Source organism: Carcharhinus amblyrhynchos, chromosome 3 (assembly GCF_965287045.1).
Source record: "Carcharhinus amblyrhynchos chromosome 3, sCarAmb.v2.hapA, whole genome shotgun sequence".
Classification (NCBI taxonomy): domain Eukaryota; kingdom Metazoa; phylum Chordata; class Chondrichthyes; order Carcharhiniformes; family Carcharhinidae; genus Carcharhinus; species Carcharhinus amblyrhynchos.
In genome coordinates this window covers 156,784-173,056 of record NC_137326.1, presented here as the reverse complement: position 1 = coordinate 173,056, position 16,273 = coordinate 156,784, and the positions used below count along the sequence as shown (strand labels likewise).

Here is a 16,273-nt window from a genome sequence, read left to right as displayed (position 1 = left end):
ATGTTCTTATGATTTGGACAGGCTGAGTGTGTGGGCGTCTGCATGGCAGATTCCATATAATGTGGATAAATAAGGTTATCCACTTTGATAACAATGATAGGAAGGCAGATAGGAAGGCTCTTGGAGGTTCCAGAAGTGGCCTAGTACTTCGTGTCGGTGTGTGTGCTTGATCGTGGACCGGTAGACGGGCGCCGCAACAGCTCGGTGACTAGCACTGCTGGCTGTGCAGTTACATGGATTTGGGCCTGTGTCTGTGGGAGTTTGTGCATTCTCGCTGTGGTTGCGTGGGTTTCCTCCGGGCGCTCCGGTTTCCTCCCACACCCCAAAGATGTGCTCTTAGGCTGATTGGTTTACCAAATTGACACTATTCTCCCCTGAATCTGGCTAAGTTAGGGGTTCTATTCATAGACACGCAGGGTAGAATAGGTGTAGGGTGATGCGGCGGCGCGGGCTTGTTGGGCCGAAGGGCCTGTTTCCCATGCTGGGTTGTTCTTTGTTATTAATTGAATGAGTGTAAATTGAAAGGTGGATACCCAGCGAGACTTTGGGGTCCTCGTGCATTAGTCGCTGAAATTAAGCACACAGGTACAGCAGACAGTAAAGAAAACAAATGGTACGTTGGCCTTCATAGCGAGAAGACTTGAGTATAGGAATAGGGATGTTTTACTGCAATTGTACAGGGCATTGGTGAGGCCACACCTGGAGCATTGGTGTCCTTATCTGAGGAAGGATGTCTTTGTTACAGAGGGAGTACAGTGAAGATTTACCAGGCTAATTCCTGGGATGTCAGGTCTGTCAGAGGCTAAGTTGGTTAGGATTATATTCACTAGAGTTTAGAAGAGTGAGAAGGGATCTCATAGAAACTTATAAAATTGTAACCGGGTAAATTCAGAAAGAATGTTCCCAATGGTGGGAAGTCTAGAAGTAGGGGTCATAGTTTGAGGATAAGGGATAAGCCTTTTAAAACTGTGAGGAGAAACTTCTTCACCCAGAGTAGTGAATATATGGAATTCACCACCACAGAATATTGTTGAGGCCAAAATCTTGTCTGATTTCAAGAAGAAATTAGGTATGGCTCTAGGGGCTAATGGGATCAAGGGATATGAGAGGGAAGGGGAAATCAGGATATTGAATTTGATGATCAGCCATGACCACAATGAATAGAGGAGCAGGCTCAAAGGATCAAATGACCTACTCCTGCTTCTAGGTAAAATTTCTACGTAAAATTGAATGTAGCTGTAGTAGGAGCCAGTGTGGTTATAGGTATAGACATTGTTCTCTGCTGCTAAAAATGAATCCTGAAGGCTGCTCTGCCAGCTCAACGGGACTTTGGTGGGATGGGGGAGAGAGGTGGGGTGGGGGAGAGAGGAGGGAGGGAGGGAGGTGTCTGGCTGTTGTGGCCCATGAGAATACTAATGATATAGGCAGGATTAGGAAAGTGGTTCTATTGACTGAGTATGATGTGAATCCAGGATGGAGTTTTGACTCCCTTATGTAAGGGTCAAGGATGTCACTGAGCAGCTGCAGAGCATCCTGAACTATAATGGTGAACAGCCACAGTTGGTATAAACAACATAGGCAGAAAGTGGGATGTGGCCGACAATCAGAATTTAGGGAGAGTAGGTTGGAAGTTAGCAAGCATGACCACAAATGTTGTAATCTCTGGTACTTTGGAACACAGGATTTAGGAGCAGGCCATTCAACTCTGAGTCTGCTCCGCCATTCAATATGATCATGACGGATCTGGTGGTAGTCCCAATGCACTTTTCTGTCTCCCCCACCACCCCCATTACCCTTACTCCCTTAACTATGAAAACTTTGTCCATCTCTGCTTTGAAAAAAGTCCACTGCTTTCTAAAGAGAATTTCACAAACTAACAAAGAAAGAAGAATTCTCACCTCCATCTTAAACCATAGACCTCTTTGTCTTAATTGTATCACCTAGTTCTCATACCTCCCACAAGCAGAAACATTCCTCCAAGTTGGGGTGTCAATTATCAGGGGCATAGATTTAACGTACAAGATTATAGGGGACACGAGATAAGACCTTTTCACCCAAAGGGTAGCGAGCTTTTAGAATTCACTGCCTAAGTTGGTGGTTGAAACTGAAATCCTAAAATTCTTGAAAAGGTACGTGGATCTGTATGTGAAATGTTGTAACCTGCAAGGCTATGAACCTGCTAGAAAGCGGGATTAAAATATGTGACTAGCCACTTTTGTGTCCAAGAAAATTTTTTGCACTAGAATGTTTCCAGTCTTAATAGGAAGGGGTCACTACTAGACCTGGTTCTTGGGAATGAGTTGGGCCAACTGGACAAAATAGCAATAGGCTGGCATTTATCATTATATCACCATGCTTAAGCTGGCTATGGACAAGAAAAACAATCCAGAATCAGAATACTTAACTTGGGGAAAGCCAACTTAAATGGGGTAAGAACAGATCAGTAGGAATGATTATTTTAACGATCTATCATAGAGTCACAGAAGTTTAACAGCATGGAAAGAGGCCCTCCAACCCAACTTGTCCATGCCGCCTATTTTTTTAAACCACTAAGCTAATCCCAATTGCCTGCATTTGGCCTCATCCCTCTATATCCTTCTTACCCATGTAACTGTCTAAATGCTTTTAAAAAGACAAAATTGATGAGGATGGCTGTAGCGGGTTGTTTTTCAAACTGGAGGCTTCTGACCAGCGATGTGCCTCAGGGATTAGTGCTGGGTCCACTGTTATTTGTCATTTATACTAATGATTTGGATGAGAGGTCCCTGAGGCACACCGCTGGTCACAGGGCTCCAGTTTGAAGAACAACCCTCTTCTGTCATCCAGCCAATTTTGTATCCATTTAGCTTCCTCACCCTGGATCCTGTGAGATTTCACCTTATGCAACAACCTACCATGCAGTATTTTGTCAGAGGCCCTGCTAAAGTCTATGTATACAATTAACTGCACTACTCTCATCTACTTTCTTGCTTACCCCTTCAAAAAACTCAATCAAATTTGACAGACATGATTTTCCATCAATACTCACCATATCTTCCATGGTCGTCTCTCATACTGCGGCTCACGGAAACGTTTCACTGCAAGAAACAAAGCACTGTATCAATTTCAAACATATTCTAAATTCCTCTATTTAATTCAACAAATGCTGATTGTTTTGCAGGTATAAATGTAGTCTTGATTACATAGAACTCAACAATTCTGTTGCAATGTATTAAGGACTGCAGGTTTTACGTGGGAAGAGTCTGAAGTCGACCTCTTTTAAAGTTGTGCCAAAACTGACACAAATATTTTGAACAGCCTGCATAGGCACGAGCTTCAAAGCCTGCTATCATAACAAACTAGTACCACTATGATTTTTCTTTTGCTATTTGATAGGGTGCAATACATCCAATAGCAGTCACTAATTCAATGAACTCTCTGGGGACTCGAGTTGAGTCGTTTTGTTTACAACAAAGTTGCTATCATTCATGGGCTTTTGAGGTATTGGGATACTTCAGCCTTGATGGGACGCAAAACTATTCAAGGCATGTTGCTTTCAGGAAGCTATTCTACGCAGACATCAGATCAGCCTTCTTGAAAGTCATTGTGGAAAACGACTGGCCCACATGGGGAATGCAGATGAGCACTCAGATCCTGTGTGGACCAGCTGGCAGAGGTATTCACAGACATTTTTAACCTCTTACACCAATCTGAGATTCCTACCTGCTTCAAAAGGATGACCATCATCCAGTGGGGTGCACAGTTGCACAGTGGCACAGTGATTAGCACCGCTGCCTCACTGTGCCACAGATCGGAGTTCAATTCCCAGCTTGGCTCGCTGTGTGTGGAGTCTGCATGTTCTCTCAATGTCTCTGTGGGTTTCCTTCGGGTGCTCCGATTTCCTCCCAGTCTGAAAGGTGCTGGTTAGGTGCAATGGCCATGCTAAATTCTCCCTCTGTGTATAGGCAGCGGAGTGTGGTGACTGGGGGCTTTCACAGTAATTTCATAGCCATGTTAATACAAGTCTATTTGAAATTTAACTGTACCAAAGAAAAGCCAGGCATTGTATGTTAATGACTACTGCCCAGTAGTGCTGACATCCATAAATAAGAAGTGCTTCGAAAGGTTAGTCACAACACCTGCTCCACGATTATCCTTTTTTAATTCATTTGTGGGACATGGGTGTTGTTGGTTGGCCAGCATTTATTGCCCATCCCTAGTTGCCTGGTGGCAGTTGACAGTCAACCACATTGGTGTGGCTCTGGCAGATTTCTTTCTCAGAAGAGCATGAGTGAACCAGATGAGTTTTTCTCACAATCAACTATGGTTTCATAGAACATAACAGTGCAGTACAGGCCCTTCAGCCATCGATGTTGCGCAGACCAGTGGAACCAATCTAATGATCCTCTAACCTAAACTATTCCAACATTATCCATATGCCTATCCATGACCATTTGAACGCCCTTAAAGTTGGCGAGTCCACAACTGCTGCAGGCAGGGCATTCCATGCCCTTACTACCTTCTGAGTAAAGAACCTACCTCTGACATTTGTCCTAGAATTACCACCCCTCAATTTAAAGCTATGTCCCCTCGTATTAGCCATCGCCATCCGAGGAAAAAGGCTCTCACTGTCCACCCTATCTAACCCTCTGATCATCTTGTATGCCTCAATTAGGTCACCTCTTAACCTTCTTCTCTCTAACGAAAATAACCTCAAGTCCCTCAGCCTTTCCTCACAAGACCTCATGGTCATCAGTAGATTCTTAACTCCAGATATTCCTAACTGAATTCAAATTCCACATCTGCTGTGGCAGGTTTTGATACTGGGTCCTCAGAACATTAGCTGAGTTTCTCGATCAATAGTCTAGTGATAATACCACTAGGCCATTGCCTCTCCCCTGACACCAGTGCCCTGCAAGGCTGCATCCTCAGCCCCTTACTATATAAGAACATAAGAACATAAGAAATAGAAGCAGGAGTAGGCCATCTAGCCCTTCGAGCCTGCCCCGCCATTCAATAAGATCATGGTTGATCTGAAGTGGCTCAGTTCCACTTTCCCGCTTTCTCCCCATAACCCTTAATTCCCTTGCCTACCAAAAACCTATCCACCCATGTCTTAAATATATTTACCGAGGTAGCCTCTACCACATCAACGGGCAGAGAATTCCAGAGATTCACCACCCTTTGAGTGAAGAAGTTCCTCCTCAACTCCGTTCTAAACTGCTCCCCCTTTATCTTGAGGCTGTGCCCTCTAGTCCTGCTGTCCTTTCTGAGCGGGAAGAATCTCTCTACCTCTACCTTATCCATCCCCTTCATCATCTTATACGTCTCTATAAGATCCCCCCTCATCCTTCCAAACGCCAACGAGTACAAACCCAGTCTATTCAGCCTCTCCTCATAGTTCAACCTCCTCATCTCCGGTATCAGCCTAGTGAACTTCCTCTGCACTCCCTCCAAGGCCAAAATATCCTTGCGCAAGTGTGGCGACCAAAACTGCACACAGTACTCCAGCTGCGGCCTCACCAGTGCCCTCTACAGTTGCAGCAAGACCTCCCTACTTTTATATTCAATCCCCCTGGCTATAAAGGCCAGCATTCCACTCGCCTTCCTGATCACCTGCTGCACCTGCAGACTGGGTTTTTGCGACTCATGCACAAGGACCCCCAGGTCCCTCTGCACTGTAGCATGCTGCAGCTTTTCGCCCTTTAAATAGTAGTCCCTCCTACTATTATTCCTGCCAAAGTGGATAACCTCACACTTGCTAACATTGTACTCCATCTGTCAGGTCCTCGCCTACTCGCTTAGCCTATCTAGATCCCTCTGCAGATTTTCCACACCCTCCGCACAATTTGCTTTTCCACTTATCTTAGTGTCATCAGCAAATTTCGACACCCTACACTCTGCCCCCTCCTCCAAATCATCTATATAAATGGTAAATAGCTGAGGCCCCAGCACCGATCCCCGGGGCACTCCACGAGTCACCAACCACCAATCCGAATAGCACCCATTGATACCAGCTCTCTGCCTCCTATTAGACAGCCAATCCTCTATCCACGCTAACACCTTACCCCCAACTCCATGCGCCCTAACCTTCTGAAGCAACCTTTTGTGCGGCACCTTAGCAAACGCCTTCTGAAAATCGAGAAACACATCCAACGGTTACCATTTATATAGATGATCTGGAGGAGGGAACCGAGTGCAGGGTGTCGAAATTTGCTGATGACACCAAGATTGGGGGAAAGGCAAATTGTGCGGAGGGTGTGGAGAGTCTGCAGAAGGATCTAGATAGGCTGGGCGAATGGGCCAGGAAATGGCAAATGGAATTTAATGTTGGCAAGTGTGAGGTGGTCCACTTTGGTAGGAAGAATGGTAGGAAGGACTATTACTTACGGGGCGAAAAACTGCAGCAGGCAACGGTGCAGAGGGACCTCGGGGTCCTTGTGCATGAGTCGCAAAAACCCAGCTTGCAGGTGCAGCAGGTGGTCAGGAAGGCGAATGGGATGCTGGCCTTCATAGCGAGGGGGATTGAATATAAAAGTAGGGAGGTCTTGCTGCAGCTGTATAGGGCATTGGTGAGGCCGCAGCTGGAGTACTGTGTGCAGTTTTGGGCGCCGCACCTGGGCAAGGATATTTTGGCCCTGGAGGGAGTGCAGAGGAGGTTTACTAGGCTGATACCGGAGTTGAGGGGATTGAGCTATGAGGAGAGGCTGAATAAACTAGGCTTGTACTCGCTAGAGTTTAGAAGAATGAGGGGAGATCTCATTGAGACGTATAAGATGACGAATGGGATGGATAGGATAGAGGTGGAGAGACTCTTCCCGCTCAAAAAAGACAGTAGGACTAGGGGGCACAGCCTCAAGATAAGGGGGAGGCGGTTTAGAACGGAGTTGAGGAGGAACTTCTTCACTCAAAGGGTGGTGAATCTCTGGAATTCTCTGCCCGTTGAAGTGGTGGAGGCTGCCTCGCTAAATATTTTTAAGAAGCGGGTTGATGGGTTCTTGATAAGAGAGGGGATTAAGGGTTATGGGGAGAGGGCGGGAAAGTGGAACTGAGCCACGACAGATCAGCCATGATCTTATTGAATGGCGGGGCAGGCTCGAAGGGCTAGATGGCCTACTCCTGCTCCTATTTCTTATGTTCTTATGTTCCTCCGTCTACCGCACTAGTCACATCCTCATAGAATTCCAATAAATTCGTCAGACACGACTGCCCCTTAATGAATCCGTGCTGTGTCTGCTCTATCAAACAATTCTTCTCAAGGTGCCTCGCTATTTCTTCTTTGATGATGGATTCAAGCATTTTTCCAACAATAGACGTTAAACTAACCAGCCTATAATTCCCTGCCTTTTGCCTGCTACCCTTTTTAAGCAGCGGCGTAACATTAGCCATTTTCCAATCTTCCAGCACTTCCCCGGAATCCAGCGAGGTTTGGAAAATAATCACTAAGGCATCCACTATCACCTCTGCCATTTCCTTCAGAACCCTGGGATGCATTCCATCTGGTCCTGGGGACTAGTCCACAATCAGTCCCGCTAGCCGATCAAGCACTACCTCTCTAGTGACTGATCGCATTCAGGCCCTCAACTCCTACCATCCTTCTATCTTTAATACCCAGCAAACTATTCGCGTCCTCCTCCGTGAAGACCGAGGCAAAAAACTTATTTAAAGCCTCAGCCATTTCCTCATCCCTCACCACTAAATCCCTCCTCTCATCCTCTAAGGGTCCAACATTCACCATAGCCAGCCTCCTCCTCTTTATATATTTATAAAAACTCTTACTATCCTTTTTTATATTTAGTGCTTGTTTAGATTCATAGTCTATCCTTCCTTTATCAACTTCTTAGTCAATCTTTGTTGATTTTTAAACCTCTCCCAATCTTCTACTCGCCCACTACTTTTAGCCACTCTAAACGCATCAGCTTTTAATTTAATACTCTCCTTTATCTCCTTCGTTAACCACGGCTGATTATCCCTTCTCCTACGATCCTTCTTTACCATTGGAATAAATTTCTGCTGAGTACTGGAAAAGATCTCCTTAAAGATCCTCCACTGTTCCTCAACAGTCCTACCGACCAATCTGCACCCCCAATCTACATTTGCCAATTCTTCTCTCATCCTATCGTACTCGCCTCTGTTCAAACAGAGGACCCAGGTCCGGGACCCTACTTTCTCATCCTCCATCTGCATCAAAAACTCAACTATACAATGATCGCTCTTCCCAAGAGAATCCCTCACAACAAGGTCCCTACTTCTACCTGCCTCGTTACACAACACCAGATCTAAGATAGCTCGCTCCCTCGTCGGTTCCATCACACACTGTTCAAGGAAACTATCCCGGCAGCATTCCAAGAACTCTTCCTCAAGCCCACCGCGTCCGAGATGGGTCAACCAATCAATATGTAAATTGAAATCCCCCATAATTATCGCCGTTCCATTTCTGCACGCCTCATTTATTTGCGCGTTTATAGCCCGCCCCACCTCCAAGTTATTATTTGGGGGCCTATAGACCACCCCCACCAGCGTCTTCCTCCCCTTGCTGTTTCTTATCTCCACCCACAAGGATTCCACGTTCTGCTCTTTGGAGCCTATTTCTTCCCTTACAACCGCCCTGATACTATCCTTAATCAGCAGAGCTACCCCTCCCCCCTTTTCCCCCCGTCTATCCTTCCTAAACACTTGATACCCCTGGACATTCAGCTCCCAGTCCCTGTCACCCTGCAACCATGTTTCTGTAATGGCCACCAGATCATATCCATTTGTGCTGATCTGCGCCATCAGCTCATTCACTTTGTTCTGAATGCTTCGTGCATTCAGATAAAGTGTCTTTATTCAGCCTTTATCTGGACCCTATTTGAAGGAACACTACCAACCTTTCTCATGCCCCCTACTCCCTTTATTATTGGGACATCCTTGACCTTTTCCTGTACCTGTACCCTCTCTTTTACTTTAGACATTATAATTTCTCCTACCCTTGCACCCTCCCTCCCCCTAATTAGTTTAAAGCCCTATCTACAGTCCTAGTTATATGATTCGCCAGGACTCTGGTCCCAGCACGGTTCAGACCAAGACCATCCCATCTGAACAGGTCCCACCTATCCCAAATACTGGTGCCAATGCCCCATAAATTCAAACCCATTCCTCCCACACCAATCCCTGAGCCACCCATTCATCTCTTTAATCCTACCTACCTTACGCCCATCTGCACGCGGTTCAGGTAGTAATCCACAGATAACCACCTTGTCGGTTCTGCTTTTTAACTTTATTCCCAGCTTCTCATACTCCCTCTGCAGATCCTTAGTCCCCAATTTGCCTATGTCGTTGGCACCCACATGCACTCAAACCAGCGGATTCTCACCCTCCCACTCCAGGTTCCTCTGCAGCCCAGACGATACATCCTGGACCCGAGCGCCAGGCAGACAACACACCCTTCCTTCTGTGTTCTTTATCATTGTGACAAAAGACAGTGTCTATGCCCCTAATTACACTGTCCCCAATTACCACTACATTCCTCTTTACTTCTTCCTCTTTGTCCTGTGTCTGCAACACTGTACCATGGGCAGTTTGCTCACCAACCTTACGGCCCTCGTCCTTGTCCACACTGAGGGCAAGAACCTCAAACCTGTTGTGCAGATTGAGGCGCTGAGGCCTTTGGGTCCCCACTCCTTCCTCCCCACCCCCCCACTCCCCCCCCCGCAGCAGCACCCTCTTGTTCCTGACCCTTAGAGTGAGCCAGTCTAGGGGGTGTGGATGTCTCATGCACCTATACACCTATATCTCCTATACACTTATGACTGTGTGGTCAAATCCCACTTCAATTCCATTTTCAAATTTGCTGATGACACTATTGCACTGGATCAGATCTCAAATAATCATGGAATACAAGAAAGAGATAGAGAATCTGGGGAACTGGTGTGACAGTAATTTCTCCCACAGTGTCAGTAAAACAAAGGAGATAGTCATCGATTTCAGGAAACGCAGTGGAGGACATACTCCTGTCTACATCAAGGGCAGTGAAGTGGAAATGGTTGAGAGCTTCAAGTTTCTAGGTTTCCAGATCACTATCATGCCCTGCTCTCTCCATGTTGGTGCTATAGTTAAGTCAGTCCACCGACTCCAAAGAACCATAGAAAATTACAGCTCAGAAACAGGCCTTTTGGCCCTTCTTGTCTGTGCCGAACCATTTTTTGCCTAGTCCCACTGACCTGCACTTGGACCATATCCCTCCACACCCCTCTCGTCCATGAACCCGTCCAAGTTTTTCTTAAATGTTAAAAGTGACCCTGCATTTACCGCTTTATCCAGCAGCTCATTCCACACTCCCAACACTCTCTGCGTGAAGACTCCTTTACTTTCTCAGAAGGTTAAGGAAATTTGGCATGTCAGCTACACTCTCACCAATTCTTGCACCATAGAAAGCATTCTTTCTGGTGGCATCACAGTTTGGTATGGCTCCTACACTGACCAAGGCTGCAAGAAACTACAAAGGGTTGTGAACATAGCCCAGTCCATCACGCAAACCAGGTTCCCATCCATTGACTCCATCTACACTTTCTGCTGCCTCAGAAAAACAGCCTGCAAATCAAGAACCCCATGCACCCAGACATACTCTTTTCCACCTTCTTACATTCAGCATGGAACATAGAACACTACAGCACAAACAGGCCCTTTGGCCCACAAATTGCGCCGATCATATGCATAACTACCAGGCCATAGAACTATCTGTAACTCCCAATCCCATTAAATCCCATGTACTCATCCAGAAGTCTCTTAAAAGACCCCAGCGAGTTTGCCTCTACCACCACCAACAGCAGCCAATTCCACTCACTCACCACCCTCTGAGTGAAAAACTTACCCCTAACATCTCCTCTGTACCTGCTCCCCAGCACCTGAAACCTGTGTCTTCTCGTAGCGACCATTTCAGCCCTGGGAAATAGCCTCTGAGAATCCACCCTATCTATACCTCTCAACATCTTCTACACCTCTATCAGGTCGCCTCTCAGCCTTCGTCTCTCCAGGGAGAAGAGACCTAGCTCCCTCAGCCTATCTTCATGAGGCATGCCTCCCAATCCAGGCAACATCCTTGTAAATCTCCTCTGCACCGTCTCAATGGCTTCCACATCCTTCCTGTAGTGAAGCGACCAGAACTGCGCACATACTCCAAGTGGGGTCTGACAAGGGTTTATAAAGTTGCAGCATTATCTCCTGACTCCTAAACTCAATCCCGATTAATAAAGGCCAGTACACCATACGCCTTCTTGACCACATCCTCCACCTGCGAGGCTGATTTAAGAGTCCTATGCACCCGGACCCCAAGGTCCTTCTACTCCTCAACACTGCTAAGACTCCTACCCTTGATATTGTACTCCTGCATCCCATTGGACCTGCCAAAATGGACCACTACACGTTTATCCACATTGAAGTCCATCTGCCACTTCTCCGCCCAGTCTTGCATCCCATCTATGTCACGCTGCAACTTCTGACATCCCTCCAGACTATCCACAACACCACCAACCTTCGTGTCATCGGCAAACTTACTAACCCATCCCTCCACTTCCTCATCCAGGTCATTTATGAAAATGACAAACAGCAAGGGTCCTAGAACAGATCCCTGGGGCACTCCACTGGTGACCGACCTCCATGCAGAAAAAGACCCATCCACAACCACTCTCTGCCTTCTGCAGGCAAGCCAGTTCTGGATCCACAAGGCCAAAGCCCCCTGGATCCCATGCCCCCTCACCTTCTCAAAAGTCTTGCATGGGGGACCTTATCAAACGCCTTGCTGAAGTCCATGTAAACCACAGCCACCGCTCTTCCTTCGTCAATGTGTTCAGTCACATTTTCAAAGAACTCAACTAGGCTCGTAAGGCACGACCTGCCCTTGACAAAGCCGTGCTGACTATTTCTGATCATACTAAACTTCTCTAAATGCTCATAAATCCTGTCCCTCAGAATCCTCTCCATCAACTTACCAACCACTGAGGTTAGACTCACCGGTCGGTAATTTCCCGGGCTATCCCTGTTACCTTTCTTGAAAATAGGAACCACATCCGCAATCCTCCAATCCTCCGGAACCTCTCCCGTCTCCATCGACGACGCAAAGATCATCGCCAGGGGCTCTGCCATCACTTCCCTCACCTCCCACAGTAACCTGAGGTACATCCCATCCAGTCCCGGCGACTTATCTATCTTGATAGAATTTAAAAGTTCCAACACATCCTCTTTCTTAATGTCCACATACTCAATCTTTTCAGTCCACCACAAACCTGTAGTACAACCTTCCAGATCACTTTCCACCGTGAATACCAAGGCAAAGTACTCATTAAGCACCTCTGCCATTTCTTCCGGTTCCACGCAGACTTTTCCCCCTTCACCTTTTATAGGTCCTATCCTTTCACTTCTCATCCTTTTACTCTTCACATTCCTTCGGGAAAAAGATACAAAGGTTAGAGATCATGTTATCAACCAACTCAAGAACATGCTGCCTTCCCTGCTGCCATCAGACATTTGAATGGACCTACCTCACATTAAGCTGATCTTTCTCTAGCTATGACCATAACACTACATTCTGCACCCTTTCATTTCCTTCTCCCTTATGTACCCCATGAACAGTATGTTTTGTCTGTTTTCCCAAGAAAGAATATTTTTCATTGTATCCCGATATATATGTGACAATAATCAAATCAAATTTGTGAATTTTGAACGTTTTATATCCAACCCTCTGCATGTACAGCAATTAGTTTGCCACAATTTTTGATATAAAATAATTCTCATTCCATTCATTACCATAATTTGAGGTTTTGTGGAGGTTCAACAGGGTAGCTAATTTGGCTACTAACCCAAAGCCCTGGGTAAACAAAGGAACTCTTTTCCTAAAATGTTGATAAAGTGACCAATGTCTAACATGGTCACCTAATATCTATACATTTTTGAGCAAATGAAAACAAAAACCAAAGAGCATTCATCAGACAGAGGACAAAATGTCTGAACTGGCTGTGACAGTGGTAAAAGCGAGCTCCAGGCAATTCTGCTTTGGCCATTTTGAACCAATCTGGAGTTCAAGAGGGTTATTATTCAGGCCACTAATGTATGTTAGATACGTGTGTATATCAAACCCAAAAACCCAGTCTGCATGTGATCAAGAAGGTGAATGGGATGCTGGCCTTTATAGCAAGGGGGATAGAATATAAAATAGTAAAAAGTCTGACAACACCAGGTTTTAGTCCAACCGATTTATTTGATAATACTCACAAGCTTTCGAGGGGACTGCCTCTTCGTCAGGTGAATGGAGAGTTCTGGCCTCAGACAGAGCATATAAAGCACAGACAGTTTAGAGATTACTGATTAAAATGCAAATCCTTACACCTAACCTGCTGTTCAAGACCTGAAGTGGCTGACAATGTGAGTGGAAGGAGCACTGATCACAGGTTACAGAGATGTGTATTGTCTCCAGACAGTACAGTAAGTGAGGTTTTGCAAACCCAGGCAAGTCACGGGGGTTACAGATAGTGCGACATGAACCCAAGATCCCTGTTGAGACCGTCCTCATGTGTGCGGAACTTGGCTATCAGTCTCTGTTCAGCGACTCTGCGCTGTCGTGTGTCGTGAAGGCCGCCTTGGAGAATGCTTACCCAAAGGTCAGAGGCTGAATGCCCGTGACCACTGAAGTGTTCGCCAACAGGAAGGGAACAGTCTTGCCTGGTGATTATCAAGCGATGTTCATTCATCCGTTGTCGTAGCGTCTGCATGGTCTCCCCAATGTACCATGCTTCGGGACATCCTTTCTTGCAACGTATCAGGTAGACAATGTTGGCCGAGTTGCAAGAGTATTTACCATGTACCTGGTGGATGGTATTCTCACGTGTGATGATGGTATCCATGTCGATGATCCGGCATGTCTTGCAGAGGTTGCTGTGGCAGGGTTGTGTGGAATTGTGGTCACTGTTCTCCTGAAGACTGGGTAGTTTGCTGCAAACAATGGTCTGTTTGAGGTTGTGTGGTTGTCTGAAGGCAAGAAGTGGGGGTGTGGGGATAGCCCTGGCGAGATGTTCGTCTTCGTCAATGATATGTTGAAGACTCCGGAGAAGATGTCGTAGCTTCTCTGCTCCGGGGAAGTACTGGACGACAAAGGGTTCTGTCCACTGTGTCCCGTGTTTGCCTTCTGAGGAGATCGGTGCGGTTTTTCGCTGTGGTGCATCGGAACTGCCGATCTATGAGTCGAGCACCATATCCTGTTCTTATGAGGGCATCTTTCAGGGTCTGGAGGTGTCTGTCACGATCCTCCTCATCTGAGCAAATCCTGTGTATACGGAGGGCTTGTCCATAGGGAATGGCTTCTTTGACATGTTTAATAACATAATAACACGATGGCATTGCTGCGACTGCCTCAGTACTCAATGCTGACAACTGCCAGTTTCCAGATGCAATTTTACAACTCATCCGCTTTATCCTGGACCACAATGTCTTCACCTTCAACAACCAGTTTTTCATCCAGACACATGGAACAGCCATGGGGACCAAATTTGCACCTCAATGTGCCAACATCTTAGAACATAGAACACTACAGCACAAACAGGCCCTTCGGCCCACGAGTTGCGCTGATCACATCAACACCTACCAATCTATAGACCTATCTATAACCCCCAATCCCATAAAACCCCATATACTCATCCAGAAGTCTTTTAAAAAGACCCCAGCGAGTTCGCCTCCACCACCACTGACGGCAGCCGATTCCATTCACTCACCACCCTCTGAGTGAAAAACTTACCCCAACATCACTTCTGTACTTTCCTTCCCGCACCTTCAATCTGTGTCCTCTCGTAGCGACCATTTCAACCCAGGGAAATAGCCTCTGAGAATCCACCCTATCTATTCCTCTCAACATTTTATAAACTTCTATCAGGTCGCCTCTCAACCTTCGTCTCTCCAGGGAAAAGAGACCCAGCTCCCTCAACCTAACTTCATAAGGCATGCCTCCCAGTCCAGGCAACATCCTTGTAAATCTCCTCTGTACCCTTTCAATAGCTTCCAGGTCTTTCCTATAGTGAGGTGACCAGAACTGTGCACAGTACTCCAAATGAGGCCTGACAAGGGTCTTAAAGGGTCTTTTATCTTCATGCACAGGTTCGAACAAGACTTCTTCACTGCACAGAATCTTCAACCAATGCTATACACTAGATACATCGATGACATTTTCTTCCTTTGGCCTCATGGTGAACAATCACTGAAACAACTATATGATGATATCAACAAATTCCACCCCACCATCAGACTCACCATGGACTATTCCCCAGAATCAGTTGCATTCTTGGACACACGCATCTCCATTAAGGACGGTCACCTCAGCACCTCACTGTACCGCAAGCCCACAGACAATCTCACAATGCTCCACTTCTCCAGTTTCCACCCTAAACATGTTAAAGAAGCCATTCCCTATGGACAAGCCCTCCGTATACACAGGATTTGCTCAGATGAGGAGGATCGTGACAGACACCTCCAGACCCTGAAAGATGCCCTCATAAGAACAGGATATGGTGCTCGACTCATAGATCAACAGTTCCGATGCGCCACAGCGAAAAACCGCACCGATCTCCTCAGAAGGCAAACACGGGACACAGTGGACAGAACCCTTTGTCGTCCAGTACTTCCCCGGAGCGGAGAAGCTACGACATCTTCTCCGGAGTCTTCAACATATCATTGACGAAGACAAACATCTCGCCAGGGCTGTCCCCACACCACTTCTTGCCTTCAGACAACCACACAACCTCAAACAGACCATTGTTTGCAGCAAACTACCCAGTCTTCAGGAGAACAGTGACCACAATTCCACACAACCCTGCCACAGCAACCTCTGCAAGAAATGCCAGATCATCGACATGGATACCATCATCACACGTGAGAATACCATCCACCAGGTACATGGTAAATACTCTTGCAACTCGGCCAACATTGTCTACCTGATACGTTGCAAGAAAGGATGTCCCGAAGCATGGTACATTGGGGAGACCATGCAGACGCTACGACAACGGATGAATGAACATCGCTTGACAATCACCAGGCAAGACTGTTCCCTTCCTGTTGGCGAACACTTCAGTGGTCACGGGCATTCAGCCTCTGACCTTCGGGTAAGCATTCTCCAAGGCGGCCTTCACGACACACGACAGCGCAGAGTCGCTGAACAGAGACTGATAGCCAAGTTCCGCACACATGAGGACGGTCTCAACAGGGATCTTGGGTTGGACTATCTGCAACCCCCGTGACTTGCCTGGGTTTGCAAAACCTCACTTACTGTACTGTC

At 46.6% G+C, this 16,273-nt stretch overlaps 1 protein-coding gene across 1 annotated transcript in view; it reads right to left on the bottom strand.

Annotated features, from left to right (window-relative positions):
- Positions 1–16,273, bottom strand: part of stimate (STIM activating enhance) — a 222,650-nt gene that overhangs the window by 191,044 nt on the left and 15,333 nt on the right. The window contains exon 2 of the mRNA XM_080218591.1: positions 3,029–3,077. Within this exon, the coding sequence (XP_080074717.1) occupies positions 3,029–3,077 (49 nt within the window). The remainder of the gene's footprint in view (positions 1–3,028; positions 3,078–16,273) is intronic.